General features: G+C 36.0%; 1 protein-coding gene across 1 annotated transcript; it reads left to right on the forward strand.

Annotated features, from left to right (window-relative positions):
* The first annotated feature begins 228 nt into the window (after positions 1-228).
* LOC109423271 (uncharacterized) lies at positions 229-15,246 on the forward strand. Its single transcript, XM_019698203.3, has 4 exons — positions 229-603; positions 674-1,088; positions 1,162-1,305; positions 14,662-15,246. Exons 1-4 carry the CDS (start codon positions 441-443, stop codon positions 15,032-15,034), a joined length of 1,095 nt encoding a protein of 364 aa, XP_019553748.3. The 5' UTR covers positions 229-440; the 3' UTR covers positions 15,035-15,246.
* Positions 15,247-16,839: the final 1,593 nt, after the last annotated feature.

Here is a 16,839-nt window from a genome sequence, read left to right on the forward strand (position 1 = left end):
GAGTATTCGTTGTACTGATGTGGAACTTATAGCTAATTAATGTTTACTAGTACATACATACATAATTGGAAAAACCTGTAGGATCAACCAGTTTAACCAGGAGTTTTCAACACACCTATACTGAGTTCAATCTCTACAATTCCGCCTCAACGTAAACAACAAGCTTCAATAAAAACCGTCATGGTCATCGCGATCCACCGCCGGTGCGGTATGCGCGGCTTGGCCAAATCGTCTGGTTATCGCTGCAAATTAGCACCTCTCCTTCCTCGGGCAAACCCGTTAGAAAGGAGTCCATCCAATGTATAAAACGATATACCCAGCGAAAGCTCCGAATCAGTGCCGCGGTTAGTTCATCATCCGAAAGTGGTGCTTTAGTTTCTGTGCGCGCAGACAGGAAGCGAACGAGTGGTACACAGAGTGGTTAGACAGAGTGGTGAAAAATGGTTCCTGTTTGGAAAAGGATCGCGTTGGTGCTGGTATTGAGTGCGGTGACGGTGATCGCCGAAGAAGTGCAGGACGAAAATGTGGCGAAACAGACGTTGGACACCGATGTGGAAGAGGGTCGTGGTCGCCGACGTTTCTACAAGTTTTTGATCAAAGCATGTGAGGGATCTTTGAATCTATGAGAAGAGAGCTTATGTGAACTCTACGTTTTTTTTTCGATCCGTTTCAGTGGCTCCAATGCTGTCGAATGTGCTGTCCACAGTGGTGCTGGTGAAGACCAAGATTGTCATAGTGGGTCTTTTTTTAGCTGGAATTTACTTCTTTGGGCACAAACTCTGGCCCGGTGGTTTCTGTGGGCACTCAATCGTATCTGATGGGCCTTCGTTCTTCGGCGAAGGAATAACCGATTACCACGGTACCGGACCGGACATAATCTCCAGCTATCCCGGACCAGAACCGCTTAGCTACTCGCCATACTACTCGAACCCGCCACCTGGCGCTAGCATTTCCACGTCGTATCTTCCACCCAGCATATCGTCTTCGTCGGTGTCTTCCTCGGGCCCGTCCAATGCATACCTCCCACCAAACCGACGCGGAAAGCGTGACACCCGAGTGCCGGATGATGAAGAACTGTTGGAAAATGAGTGAGTGTTATGTTCCGAAAGTTATGAGTCCGAGACCTCCTTACTAATGACAATCTTCTAATCGTTTCGATAGAATGTACTGGACCGATCAGCTGACCGATATGGCCTTCCGCTTTCTCGGAGTAATCTCGAGGACGTGCCGGAAGCGATTCGTGTGCGAGTTTGATTTCCATGCTCGCAGCAATCCATTCATACTGTTCGCCACCCGAGCGATGGGGTAAGTGACTGCAGTGCGCGAACAAGGCGCGAACCTTTTCATAAGATCTGTCTGTATTCAAAAATGATTGAGGCATACGAAACTTGTCGTCAATGATGTATATGGTTTGATTAGGGTGACTCATAAAACCGAAGCGAACTACTTCCGGGTTTTCAGGAATACCCTTCTGAGAGTGTCTGGATTCAATTCCCGGTCAATCCAGGATCCTGTCGTAACGGTTTCATAACTTCCTTGGCATATATTCTTCTTCTTGGCGTCATATCCTCACTGGGACAAAGCCTGCTTCTCAGCTCAGTGTTCTATGAGCTCTGCCACTGAGAGCTGCTTCATGCAAATGACCATTTTGCGTGTGCATATCGTGTAACAGGCACGAAGGTAGTCTATGCCCAAGTCAAGGAAATTTGCTTTTTTTAGCTTCTGGTCCGATCGGGAATTGAACCCGTCACCTACAGTATGGTCATGCTGAATACCCACGCCTTTACAGCTGTGGCTATAGGAGTTACAGATACATATAATAAATGCTCCGAATCAGTATGCAGGGCTGGAATCGAGACCTGATGGTTAAAATAGTTATTTTCGTTGTCGTGTTTATGAAAATAGCGACCTGAAGATTACAGAAAAGAGAGCTAATAGTGGCATTAGATACACTAAATAATCTGATATGCTAATAAAAATCGTTATCTTCATTGCAATCAATGTGTTCACATTTTTTACAAAATGCAACAAATGTGTTCATGTTTTCACAAAATGCAACAAAAAAAATGAAATGTAGAAATTCTTGGAAAAATTTTCAAAATTTTCTAATGGCAAGTCCTCAAGCGGAATTTCCCACCGCTGTCTGCTTTGGAGCAGGGATGCCATATATACAGATTTATATGTATTATACAGATTTTTGAGCATCGGCACATATAGCGTTTATATTAAATACAGATTTTCCATTTGTATGGGAGGGATACATAAATCTCACCCAAATTTTGTATGGGATACAGATTTATGAACCAGTGATACAGAAAATCATCTGGCATCTCTGCTTCGGAGAAACTTCTGGCAAGGTTTTTACAAAGGTGTAATGCCTGAAATATGTTCAAACTCTTAGATGATATTTTGATAATATTCGGTAGAATGATTGAATTTTTGAAAAACTTCCGAAGAAGATCATGAAACCTTCCCTAAAAAACCTGCCGACATAATTTCTGTACGCATTGGTAATCGAATTAGAAGAGATTTTTGACGATTGGCAAAGACTTTTAGTTCATACATAATAGAAATCAGAATCAAGTTGTTCATTAAAAAACCTCGGCATCTACATTTCCATTATCCTCCCTCAACGCTGTGGCCGATCGTCGCAAAGCCTTGGTGTAACAGATTCGCAACGAACACATTGATATGTTGGGAATTTCTACCTCGCTCATATTTTAGAATTCTCAATAGCATTCCAACGCACGTCATGACATTATGACACTCGCTAGTGAATGACCGTCTTAAAAATAGGTCCGGACCAAGTTGTTCAGCATTATGGCACTACATACACCAACAAAGCACACCATATAAATATGAGTATTAGGTTGTCCCAAAAATTGCACATGGTCGAAAAGCTTGGGGGCTCACCCTGCAAATGGGGGTGTTAGAAACAAACTTTTGTATGACGGCAACTTTCAGAAATGACGTTTAGAGGTCGCCCTAGCGAGATTTTTGAAAAATGGCCATTTTTCTTAATAAATTTCATACAAATATTTTTTATTGTACAAAAATTGGCAATACCCACTATTTTTATATTTTTTACAACTTGATATGGACCCAAACTACTTGGAAAAAATAATTAACGACATGTTTTGCAGGTAACTTTTTGATACTGAATTTTTGAATGTACTAAAATTTGTCATTTTTTGATAAACTTTGCATTTTACCCATCATAAAAAGTATTTGAACTTAATGCTAATTTAAAACAATTTCCATATAAAGATTGGAAATTTTATGAGGAAAAACTTTGCCGAAGACAGCATGGCGTTTTTTCGATCCGTTTTAGAGTTATTCACGATTTACTATTTGGTGAAATTTGGATTTTTAGGTATTTAAAAAAATCTCAAAAGAACTGCCCAAAAACACATACAAAGTAAAAAATCACGTATGCTCAACAAGTTTTTGTCTTGATTGTGTTTAGGAATTATGGTGGCATCATTCATTGAATTTTTGTTTCCGTTGACAAATCCATTTTCTTTGATACAGAAAGGTACCTACTAGCGAGAAACTTTATCATTAGGTACCATTTTGAGATGCCTCAGTAGGCCACGGCATTTTTAACGGTTATGTACACGGTAAAAAATCTGCACTGTGATATGAACTGATTGACACTTGAATTCGCACTACTGTTCAATCAGTTTGTCATCTATTACATATCATTTGGCAAAGAACATCCAATGCTTCTTCAATTTTAATCGAACTTCACATCAATTCATTGTTGAGATTGTTTTGATTTCAGAACTAGAATTAAAAAAAATGTGTTCAGCCGCAGCCAGATTCGATACCAGGTCCTTCAGAGTCACGATCAACTGTTTTACCACTACACTACTTCACATCTGTTGGAGAGGTGTGAATCGAAGCGAAGCACTTTCTACCATCTGTCATCTATATTTACTTTCATGCCCAAAACAGTCATCACCAAATCAACAGCTTTTCACTTTTGATCGTATTGCTTTTTACAATAGTGCAAATCGAAGGGATTTTCAGTTGATTTCTCCGGTGGGTTTGTTTTGGTCCTCAAATCAACACTGACAGCATTGCGATCTCGAAGGAAAAGCATTTTTGATCATGTTGATTAGGACATTGAATAGTTAAGGGATTTTTCCCTTACATCGAGCGTGCAGAATTTTTACCGTGTACTGACAATGGTTTATACGAACATAATACACAATCAAACGCACGGCACATTTTCTATACCGTTTAGAAGGTGATACATTCTAAAACATGCTGATTTTATTGTTCAATGATGTTGTTCTAATCGTTCAAAGACATGAATAAAACGTTCTAGTAGTCCCTATCATTTTGATCAACATATAGGACGATAAAAATGACGTCACTTGTTTATGTCCAAAACTGTTGTTTACCAATAATAGCCTACCTTGTCTTATTGTATGCCGTGTATGTATTATGGTAATCAAATTGTTCTAACCTTGGAAAACATAACGTTAACTCACTGGTTCATCTCATCCCACCCGTTTCAATTTGCCTCGGTGTATCTTATTTTCGGTGGTGATAAGATAGTTCAAATCAGTAGATGAGCGATTCCAAGCAACAGCATCAAAATTAAGGAAATTTTTTAATTCATGATTTTCTATTGAACTGAAACTTTGCACAGTTTTTCAGTTCCATCTAAATCGCCATTTTTCGATATCAAATTTTTATTTTGAATCACGACTAACTTTTCGAAAGGGTGTATGTGAAAATGGTTCAATAATATTCAAAAATCTGTACAGCCAAAATGGTTCGTTCGATTGCTATGAATTTTTCAGCAAAGTTAGATAACTAAATGGTGATTCCTATGAAAATATACACTGTGAAAAAAACATCTTTTTTAACATTAAAAATATCATTTTTGTCACAAAAACTCAAATATCTCAAAACCCTATCTTTTTACCAACGCAATTTTTTTAGGGAAGACGGTCCATTGTATTAGCAATCTACCATAAAAATTTGGTGATGGTAAACTAATAAACAAAAAAGTTATAACATTTCAAACATTTCACAATTTTCACATTTGGTAAATTTTTTTTTCTGTCTAAATTATTTCGGTCAGAAATCGCAGTTTGATGCTGATTTTATTGTTCAGCAAAGTTAGATAACTAAATGGTGATTCCTAAGAAAATATACACTGTGAAAAAAAATCTTTTTTAACATTAAAAAATATCATTTTTGTCACAAAAACTCAAATATTTCAAAACCCTATCTTTTTACCAACGCAATTTTTTTAGGGAAAACGGTCCATTGTATTAGCAATCTACCATAAAAATTTGGTGATGATAAACTAATAAACAAAAAAGTTATGACAATTCAAACATTTCACAATTTTCACATTTAGTAATAATTTTTTTTAGTGTAAATTAGGCTAATACAAATTTCGATTTTCTCTTATGTCACCGCCCCCTCGGAAAATTTTGGTCGGAATTCAACATTTTGAGGGGGGCACAAATAAAATGTTCAAGAAAATCAACAAATTTAAGGTGTAATTCGAGTTCCACAGAAACTTTCTTAATAAATCCGATGAGTTTATCTATGTTGCCTAATTGTTTGGATATTTTTCCATCGAATACATTTATTATTTATCATCCTCCCCCTTAACGAGTCAACGAGCGCTGTGACAAAAGAAGAAAATGAGATTTGTTCCTGCCTTTATTTCGGCCGGAAATCGCAGCTTGATGCTGATTTTATTGTTAATGGCCTTGCGTGAGTAAAACAAGCTGTTTTTATTATGTATTATGTATATTATATGTACAGTAATGTTCCGATTTTATCACGCCCTCCGCGCATTAGTCGTTTATTCATTATTTGCTGTTACATTTGAGGACAAGTGTTTTCCCTCTTCTTCAAAATGAATGTTGAAAGCGTGTTTTGCAACGTTAAAAATATTGAAATGGGTATAGATGTTGAAGTATATATCAAAGCATTTTTGAAAAGGGGCGTGATTAATTGTTTAAACTGATGTCGCTGATGGTACGGTGACATGACTCTCTGCACTTAGCACTTCTGGCAATTTCTCAGTTGTTGTCGTTTTCGAACTTCCTACGCCCTGCTTTACCGATGATATACAGATGGCTCGTTTGTCAAAGTCTAGACGGCAGGACGTGCAAATGCGTAAATTTGGATTCAATTTGGGCATAACCAGTCTCTTTCAGATTATCTATGGTGCTTTCGGTGAGATTTCGTAACTCCTTTGATCATTTTTTTTTCATCAAACGGTCTACAAGAGAGAGTTGAGTTGAAGACCTTTGAGAAAGCGACTGTTCATGTTGTTCGTTAGATTATAATAAACAAAATCACTTATTAGTTTTAACTGACTAGTTTGGTGTTGTTTGCTTGGCTGAAGAAAAAATTTACTGTTTAATATCCATAGCGGTAGTATTTTTTTTTTTTGCTTTTTCGTGAGCATTGTCATGGTATGTATACAGACAAACAAACGTAACACTGACGAAATTTTCATTGACCACGCCTTTAACGATCATTTTGAATCTTGGTTGTGGCTTTCATAACCAGAAGAGTGCCCATCATTTTTCTTTGCGTTTGACGTTTCACACTAGCGCCTTCTGATGACGATATTGCACATCGCAGTATTTCGTGAAACATTTCCACCAGGTGGGGGTAGTGTGAACTGGGCGATGGATTTTCACGTGGTAGGTAACTCTCATGCATTTGTTGTTGTTGAAGTTACTCGCATTCTTCCGATCATAAAGTCTGTTCTCTAAGAGGTATTTTTTTGAAGATAAACTAGACGTATACGCGTATATAAAACTTTTATTATACAGCTTTTGTCTTAAAAATAAGTTTAATTCCATTTTTCTTATAATCAACAGCTTTTCAACACTATCAAGGGATTTTTTCACCAGTCACGTACAATAAAAAGTATGACACTCTCAATATTTTTGATCAAAACACTGGATCGCGTCTAAGTTTCAAATAGATACTATAGAAATTATGAATAATCAAACAAAAGTATCATGAAAACAACTTGTTTAATTCAGGCGGTAGCCTTTACAATAAAATCAGCATCAAAAAATAATTCTCAAAATAATTTACACAGAAAAAAAATTTTTTTTGTTACTAAATGTAAAAATTGTGAAATGTTTGAAATGTCATAACTTTTTTGTTTATCAGTTTACCATCACCAAAATTTTATGGTAGATAGCTGATATAAAGGGCCATTTCCCCTAAAAAATTAACGTTGGTAAAAAGATAGGGTTTTGAGATATTTGAGTTTTTGTGACAAAAATCATATTTTTTTTAAGTAAAAAAATAAATTTTTTACAGTGTATATTTTCTAAGGAATCACCATTTAGTTATCTAACTTTGCTGAAAAATTCATAACAATCGAAAAATCCGTTTTTGCTGTACAGCTTTTAGAATATTTTTGAGCTGTTTTAGCATACACCCTTCTGAAAAGTTAGTCGTGAGTGAATATGAAGGTTTGATATCGAAAAATGACGATTTAGATGAAATTGAAAAACTGTGCAAAGTTTCAGATATTTTTGAAATGGTCGCTCAGGATCGACTAACATGACTCCGTGGAATTCCTCAGATGTAAAAAAAAGACATGCCCTGCTTTTCAGAATGTATAGAATTGGAACTTAGTATCTAAAAATTGGTATTCTTCGTAAGATGTTCGTAATCGCGATTTGAATTTAACATGGATCAACGTATTCGCCCTTGTGCACTTTGCCACTGTTTCCTGGGCTGTTTCACTGGTCCAGGACTCATACGTCTTCATGTAGAAAAATAATTGAGAATATCGGAAGGAAAGTAAGATAAACGCGAAAATGTGGCTCTACATTTTGTGGAGAATATCTTTAAAAAATCAATAGGCTGTACGAAGCTTGTCAAGAGAAATCTTTGCTAGTTAATTTCTATATGAAGGGATTGAATAACAAAAAATAAAATCAAATAATGATGTCACCATAATTCCATAACACAATCAGGACAAAAACTTGTTGAGCATACGTGATTTTTTACTTTGTATGTGTTTTTGTTAAGTTCTTATGTGACATTTTTAGAAAAATAGCTAAACATTCAAATTTCACCAAATAGCAAATCGTGAATAACTCTAAAACGGATAGAAAAAACGCCATGCTGTCTTCGGCAAAGTTTTTCCTCATAAAATATCCGATCTTTTTATGGAAATTGTTTTAAATTAGCATAAGGTTCAGATACGTTTTATGATGGGTAAAAGGCACAGTATATAAAAAAATGACAAATTTTAGTAAATTCAAAAATTCAGTATCAAAAAGTTACCTGCAAAACATGTCGTTAATTATTTTTTGCAATTTCTCATCGTAATAGGCTGTTTTACCTCACGCAAATCTGACAGGAAAAGGCCTACTTTCCCACACCAAACTAACAGTGCTGTAATAGTTCATTACAGCACTGATTTGCGTTGCGTAATGAACCATTACAGCACTGTTTTCAGTTTTGATCAACTTCTTGATGCTCTCTGGACGCAGTTTTGAAAAATTGTGACAACTGCACAGTATAACCTGCTATGATCAGATTTTCTTAAACATAACTATGATCATCAGTGTGCAGTTTGATGCAAAAGTTTTGTTATAAACTATCCTCAAGCAGTAATTTATGAACTTGCAAAAAACGTTGTACGCAACTCGATGCAGAACTCGATTTTTACAGCACTCGTCATAATTATCCAACTCGGCAAGCCTCGTTGGATAAATGTACGACTCGTGCTGTAAAAATCGTCATTCTGCACCTTGTTGCGTAAACTACTATTTCCCAAGTAGTTTGGATCCATATCAAGCTGCAAAAAATATAAAATTTGTGGGTATTTAAATAAAAAGAAAATCGGGTTAAGTACGGTTCCTTTGAATTCCACTAAGAATTTGCATCCTTTGACAGATACGTATTTCGACCTCAACTGTAAGGTCGTCTTCAGTGTCTTGTACTTGACTCGGTATGTATTGCCAATTTTTGTACGGTAAAAAATATTTGTATGAAATTTATTATGAAAAATGGCCATTTTTCAAAAATCTCGCCGGGGCGACCTCTAAACGTCATTTCTGAAAGTTGCCGACATACAAAAGTTTGTTTCTAACACCCTTAGCTATCATTTGCAGAGTGAGCCCCCAAGCTTTTTGACCATGTGCAATTTTTGGGACAACCTAATGAGTATAATGTGTAGAACAAAAATGTATGCAGTCAGAGCGTCCTGTTTCATCGTGTATTTCAAAAAGGGACGATCGCTGCTGTTGGATGTTGTTGAGGGCAAACGTTTGGAATCCCAGTTCAACATATTTGGACTTTGAGGTCTACCTAGAAGATTTTTTTTTCTTGCTTAATTGTCATAAGGAAAAAAATCTAGTGAGCGGGTTTAGGTTTTTATGAGGTTTGTGCGTTTACAATCGTAAGTAGGTGCAAGAGTCGGTCATTATAGCCGCCATCTTGAGATTCTAACGAGCTTGTTTTTAACCCTAGTCGTGCGTTGGGGTCATTATGACCCCTAATCGTGCACTAGGTCAGTGAGGTGAGCGCAAGCTAATGCGCGAAGAAGGTTAATACTGCATGGAACGAGGTTTATTTTGAGTAGCGTAGTTCTTCTATGTTATTATGGTCCACATGTTTCACTTAAAGTGAGGGTCAGGATAAGTGTCGTTAGGCATTAATAATCATGAATTTTAATAGTACTTTTTGGACGAAGCCTGAACTCTCTAAAGATATTCCCCTTCTGACCCTAAATGATTTTAATGCAATTCAGTATCAAAATTTCAATTTTATACTACTCATTTCAGTATCATAATGGCCCATTTTTCCGTACCGGGTAATTATGCAACTGAAATGAGTTGCATAATGAAAAATAGTTGTATAATGTTCATTATGCAACTAATTTGAGTTGCATTATGAAGATTATGAAACTCAAATGAGTTGTATAATGAAAAAAATCATTGCATAAAATTTTGTATGGAACTCGTTGCAAAAATCGATTTTTTCAGCACACTTCGTATTTATCCAACTCGGCAAGCCTCGTTGAATAAATGTACGCCTCGTGCAGTTAAAAATCATCTTTTTGCAACTCGTTACATAAATAACTATTTAACAAAAGTTTGCCTAACACAATTGCGAACGGAATGTAAAAAAAATCCAGACATTGGAAGTTTATAAGCTAAATTGCTGACAAATAATTAAGAGAGAAAAACACACGACTTCAGAGAAAACTTCTGGGAATTTTTCCAAAGAATTGCTCGTAAAATTTGAGAAACTAGACTCAAAGAAATTCAAAAATATTATTTTGCAAGAAAATGCATCATAGCTAGTGTATCGTTTTACTGAAAATCTCATCCGATGACTTCATTTTTAACTCTAGTCTAGTCTAGTCTAATTTACAAACATACAGCCATCACTTAGAAGAATCCTGTAAAATTATAGAATCGACTACTTCTATCGTTTTTCTTGTCATTATCAAAGCTGGCAGTGCATCAGAGATGCAATCAAAGTACATATTGAAGCGGCCTGGCCTCTGATGAATTCGTTTACCACTCGGCCATAATTGGGTAGGAAGCACCCGAAATGCCCTGGGCCCGGTTAAGTTCCCCAATTTGCTGAAAATTCCTGAAAAAAACGAATTTTGTAAAATATTTCCGAGATTTTTTTACGGAATTTCTAAATTTCAATTTCCACTAGTTTTTTGTTTGAAATTTTCCAGAACTTTTTTAAAAGAATTCATTGACAAAAAATCTTAATTTTGGTTGGTATTATGTATATATAAATTACTTAACAAAAAATGTCGTGTTATACTTGAAAAGGGCTAAACAATTTCAAATTTTGTTTTATAAAAAAAATGCAAAGATGATATTTTTTAGGTTTTAATAAATTCTCTACTAATTTTTCATAGAATGCCTGCTGATATTCGTCTAGATGTTACTGTTGGAATTCTTCCGGAAATACATCATAGATTTCTCTTAGGGGATATCCCTCAGAAATGTTTTTTTTTGTCAGTGATGAATTCGTTTCGGTATTCTTTGGTATTCCTTCAAGAATTTCTTCTGGGATTCCTTAAGAAATTCCAGCTTTCTCTTGATTTCTCAAAAGATTTCCTACTGAAATAGGAGAAATTACTCCAAGAATTTTTGTTGGGATCCTATCAGGAATTTCTAGTGGAATGCTTCCACGGATTCCTCCTCCGGGGAATCTTCAGGGGTTCTTCCTAGGTTTTATCATGGAATTCACCCGGGATTCCTCTAGGAATCAACCTTGCAATTCTTGAAATAATTGCTCCAGCAATTTCTGTAAGGATCAATTCCTTCAGAATTTCCTATTAATATTCCACCAGAAGTCCTTGGGGGACTTTCTGGGGGGATTTGTTTTGGGGTTACTACAGAAATTTTTTCAAAAATTCCTATAGAAACTCTTGTTTGAATCTCTTTAGAAATTCTTCTAGATCTTCATTATGATTCTTTCATGGATTTCTTTAGAAACTCGTCAATACATTTATTGCAGATTTTGTCCATTAATTCCTCTATCTAGGGTTTTCTCAAGAGATTTTTCTAAAACTCCTTTATGCATTACAATTATTTCTCAAGGGATCTCTCCAAGGATAATTCTAGGACTAATACGAAGATCTCTCTAGCGATTCCTTAAGGCTTTACGGAGCGTCATCAGAATCATCAGTCATTGCTCTCAAACTTTGAAGATGAAAATCTAGAGTTCTACAGCATAAAATGGGTTAGAAAATTGATCGTTTGTATGTTAACATGAGCTGAACAGTCAACTAAGTTAGATCAGTCCAGTAGAAAAGGAGATTTGCATCGTCAAAGTTTCGAGGGAAATGATGATTAAAGAGACGGAAGATAGCAAAATTAACACGGCGTCCCGTATTACCTTATGGGATTGTAATGGCTATTGTAAGAAGCGTACTTTTGCGGTATTGGAATCACCGCTTCTAGTCACTTGTACATCACAGACACACTGCTAAGACTGTTTCTGGCCTAGAACACTTTGAAAATTAACGAGGTAACCGAAGCCAGTTCTGGCAACATGAATCAAAACAAACATACATGGTAATATGAAATGGGAAATATTAGGTACCGTCGATGGGGGTGACAATGGGTCTGGGGGGTGAGATTGGGTCAAAACGGAGAAACATAAAATTTGAAATAGCTCATCAACTATCGCTAATTTATATTGAAAACTTTATATTATTTCAAAGAGGAGATGTTTTTACACGTCATAATGCAGAATAAGATGTTTAGCAATAATCGTTTTTTGTTAAATTTGTGGCTAAACTTATACGATGAACCTACTAGTAAATCACTCTGAAAAAATTTCTCCTTCGTAATGTTTAACACAAGTACCTAACCATATATTTTCTAATAAGTGATTAGCTGTAGGTATTACCTGGTTGATGAAATGAAAAGAAGCGGGATGTCATTGCTCTTTTTATTTAAAAATTCAATATTTTTGACCCTATGTCTAAATATGAGGAATGGGGGTGAGATTGGGTCAAGCAAGTTATCGAGTGCACATAACTTTACTAAATATTCAACTTGTTATCCAGTCCCCATTTGACGTTAGAGTGGTGCCATGTTTACCGTATCTTCATAAAAGCACGCTTTCTTTCGAAAATATGTCGAGAAGTGTCAAACGAGTGTGTTAATACGATTAGCGCCAAAAATCATATATAGCAATACACCCATGCATTTGGACAGCTCCTCTAATCATCAGCTAATCTTCAGAGTACTGCTTTATCGTAAGCTCACAAAATAGACTTAATAGCGTTCCTCTATCTCGAGATGGAGTGATTTGCTTTAGCAATATAGAGGCCACTGATCATGTACATAAAAGTTTATAACGGAGGGTTTGGTTAAATATTTCTTATGCAGTATACTAAAACTATCATGTTTTTTTTTTACAATCAATCTTTCAATGCGCCCTCCCTCATTGTAATCCCCCCTCCTCTCATGAAGGTTAAAACTCTAAGTGAGGATAATTATGATGGCTAAAAATGGCGATACAGCATACAAACGTTATTTTATCAAATTTCAACCATTTTTTCGGTTGTATTAGGCCTTTTAGGTGGATTAATCTTCTTTTAATATTACCTAAATATTTATTCGCTATGATAACATTGTGTTTAAAGTAGGTTTACTAGATATGATCAATAAAATTAACTTATATTCTCAGTTAGGCGATTTCGAATACTTTGACCCATTCTCACCCCCTCTAAGGGGTGAGATTGGGTCAATTTTCAATCATTTGTAGTTTAGTAAGAAATTCATATAACGTGATACTTTCTTGCTAAACTATCATTACCACATAGAAGAGTATACATACCAAATAAAAAGCTATTCCGACTTCATTTTTATTTGTTATTTAACAAACAATCTTTGAGTATCAGTTTTTGACCCATTCTCACCCCCAACGACGGTATTTGGTATGATATGTTTACTTTCATTCGTTGTCATCTAAAGCTAATTTTCAATTAAAATAGTTCCACTGAACCTGTCGTATTCTGTTGGTTTGTCGGGACATAGCTATTTTCAGCTGCGAATAGAAGATGTAAAATTGTTCCATTATAAAATGGTGAAGGTACATTTCTTATAGTACAATCCTATTTATATAAAAAATCAATTCTCGTCCCTGAACTCACTTCAATGTGTGTACATGAACCACACCTCATCCCAAGTAACATTTCGATGACCAATTAGTCATTTAGAGGTTCTGAAAACCGTCATTAAACCTTATACCTTTTATTTTAGTTTTATGATGGTTTCAAGAACCTCTTCTAGTCCATTTGACTAAAAAATGTTACTTGGGCATACTTCCTCTACTGTTTTTTTTTTGTTCAAGAAACCCAAAACCATTTTTATCCAACCCAAAACTGATAAAAACTGCCCCGATTTTGTCAGCTCAAAGCACTACAAAATACACTGTATACAATATGCTAAAGAAGCGTCCATAAACTACGTCTTATTTTAAGTCTAGGATGGGGATTCAGCAAAGTGTGATGACCCAAACAAAACCTTCAGAGGTCTTATTCAAAAAAATGTGACCAGTGCGAAATGGAAATATAAAGTTTTTTTTTGTAAATGTAATTTATGGACGTTCTTTTATTGGGATTTCTGGCTACGCCACTGTTTCATGCAAGTTACAAACGCCCTATAACAGGGCGGAATTAAAAGATACGAAACTGATTACACTCATTCGAAGAGGGTATTCCGCTTAGAAGATTCAAAAAAGTCGATACAAAATCCAATATTTCAAAAAAAAGTAAGAAAATTTTAGGAGTAAATTTTAAGATCTGGACGTAGTGTATCTTGGCGATACTAATGTTAACCAGTTGGTTAACAGAGAGATATGTGACGCTCAACATTTTTGAAAATTTTTCCACAGCACTTTGGAACAGCAATTTGGACTCATAAACTCTCGATAAAGCATATCAAGTATGAGGAAACGTTCTCTGCCACATTGAAACTGAACCAAATATGTCTTTCTAATAATAATAGTGTACAACATATCATAATTTCAAAAACGAAATGCCAATAACTGGCCCTACCTAGTCCATTTTACAACACATTTAGGCACATTTAGGTTTTCCAGTAGTATAAAAATCATTCAAATTTATTTCATCCACCACTCCATTTCCCTCAGACGCGACATATTCCACAACTACCGAGACGATAGCGACGAACACGCCAAAAAGTACGAGGACTGCGGTCGCATCTACGCCCAGTGCGGAGTTCCAAAAAGGAGTCCCAACGCCCATCGGCGACGACGACCGTTGACCACCACCAGCACAACCACCACGGAGGACCCAGCGGAGGTGGCAGATGACCTGGCCAACGAAATCGGAAGCGGATTGGAGCCCAGTGCCGAAACGGAGGGCGAAGACAACAATACTGAACGTAGCTTCGACGGTGCCAATCAGCAGAACGACGACGAAGATGAATGGAAACCGGTGAGGGCGAATCCCCTGCAGAGGCTGTTTATTCCGCTGCTTGGGTCGGCGAGGCGGATGAATTAGATTTTCTATCTAAAGGAAAAGTGCGTTGCGTGTGTGGTGCGACAATCGGTCTAGCAGAGCGTGTACATAATGAATGGATGTCTATTTAAATTATTTAGATTAATAAGATGAAGTCTATTTATTGAAAAGCCCGTTTGCGTGTTGTTCCTCACTAGTTTTAGGATAGGTCGATCCGACCCGAAATAAAAACGATTGTACGATTGTTGCCAAAATTTGCTTATTTGCGATCACATTCAAAGTCTGAGTTTCAATATGTCGAGATGGGTGTCCGGTTGAGTTTCTTAGTAATACTTTTATGGTACTTTCTCTTGGTGAAATTCGTTCTTATGGTTGAGTGCAAAACACACAGCTTTGCCCATTTGGATGTGCTGAATCCAAACTTTGATTTTGCGTTCAAAATCTGTAAGTATTTTAGAGAATAAAGTAACATGGTATCCAATAAGCTTAATGGTTGATTGATTAGATTGCAAATCCGAAATCGGTGGGTTCGGTTCACCGCCTGATCGAAGATATGTTAGGGTGGGAAATATTCTCATGTGTGGTAAAATGTATGGTAGGCATAAGGGGGCAAAATGGGTCAGTGACATGGATGGTGTCAGTGTTTTCAACCATACTACCGTCAAGGCGCCATTCACCGTGTGCCTTCGAATATTTTTTAATTACCGTGGAGGGCCCATATTCTGCGCATCTAAGACTTTTTCAATTTCAATCAGCTGTAACAAATTCCAAATCGAAACGATTTGGCTGAATTTTTGACTGCACATAGTTATTAGCTTTGTAAATGAGGGAAAAATATAATTCTTATACAAAACACTCAATTTATATGTAAAATTATGAAAATTCTAAAGTGTGTCTCTGTTCCTAATTCTGCGCACCCTTTTTTGGAATGTTCCTTATTCTGCGTACTAATGTTCCTAATTCTGCGCACATGGGAAAAACTCTTAAAAGATAACATATTGTAATGAGAACATGATTAATAGATGAAATTCAATTGAATTCTTCATTTTCAACTTTTATACGACACTAGCTAACCCGGCAAACTTTGTATTGCCCATTTAAATTGTGGCTCTTGCACTACGACACTTTAGATTGGTTTAGTTGAGATGGTTTTGAATTTCTTCTTTTCTCATAAAACTTATTATAATTTCACAGTTTTTCTAATGTTTTTGTTTATTTTCTTAACACAGTCACCATGTAAACAAATTAAACAATTCAAAAATCTTGTTGATCATTTCTTTCGTTTATTAGTTACATGGCTTCAAAGGATATGTAAACTAATTTGTATACTCATCGGAAGGCCGGCTCCAGAGGCACGTTATCTTCCATTTTGGGCATTTGTTCCCATCTGTTATCATAATCCCAAATGCTTGACTAATGAGAAGTTCAAGCTTCTATTAAAACAGGTCTCTTATCTAAAAAACACACCGTTCGTGTTTTATTTGCCTGTATAAATGTAATTTTTGGTTGATTTTTATGTGACTTTCCACTCTTTCGTAACAGTATAATTCGAAAGAATAGCCTATTTTTAAAAGAAGGAAAAATCTTTGATGAACTATGCAGTATGGTTGCTAACCAACTCTTTATCAGTGATAAATTTTACCACAGATTTAACAGTTCAACTGCCATAATCTTAACAACAATATGCCACTCGAAAGAAAAACCTTTGATTAAAAGAAGGGAACATTTCTGTTTTAATTTTCAGTATTTGAAATGTAACAGTGAGACTTGACATATTTAACAGCCTATTTCTAAAAAAAGTTAAAATCTCAGATATAGTGAGCATTATAAGCAGCACGAAGTATAAA

The sequence above is a fragment of the Aedes albopictus genome, chromosome 2, assembly GCF_035046485.1.
Source record: "Aedes albopictus strain Foshan chromosome 2, AalbF5, whole genome shotgun sequence".
Classification (NCBI taxonomy): Eukaryota; Metazoa; Arthropoda; class Insecta; order Diptera; family Culicidae; genus Aedes; species Aedes albopictus.

Excerpts from the sequence above, each read along its gene's own strand:
- LOC109423271 (XM_019698203.3), top strand. The coding sequence starts at position 441 with ATGGTTCCTGTTTGGAAAAGGATCGCGTTGGTGCTGGTATTGAGTGCG. Across the intron at positions 1,089-1,161 it reads GAAGAACTGTTGGAAAATGA|AATGTACTGGACCGATCAGC; the intron begins GTGAGTGTTATG and ends TCGTTTCGATAG. Across the intron at positions 1,306-14,661 it reads TTCGCCACCCGAGCGATGGG|ACGCGACATATTCCACAACT; the intron begins GTAAGTGACTGC and ends CATTTCCCTCAG.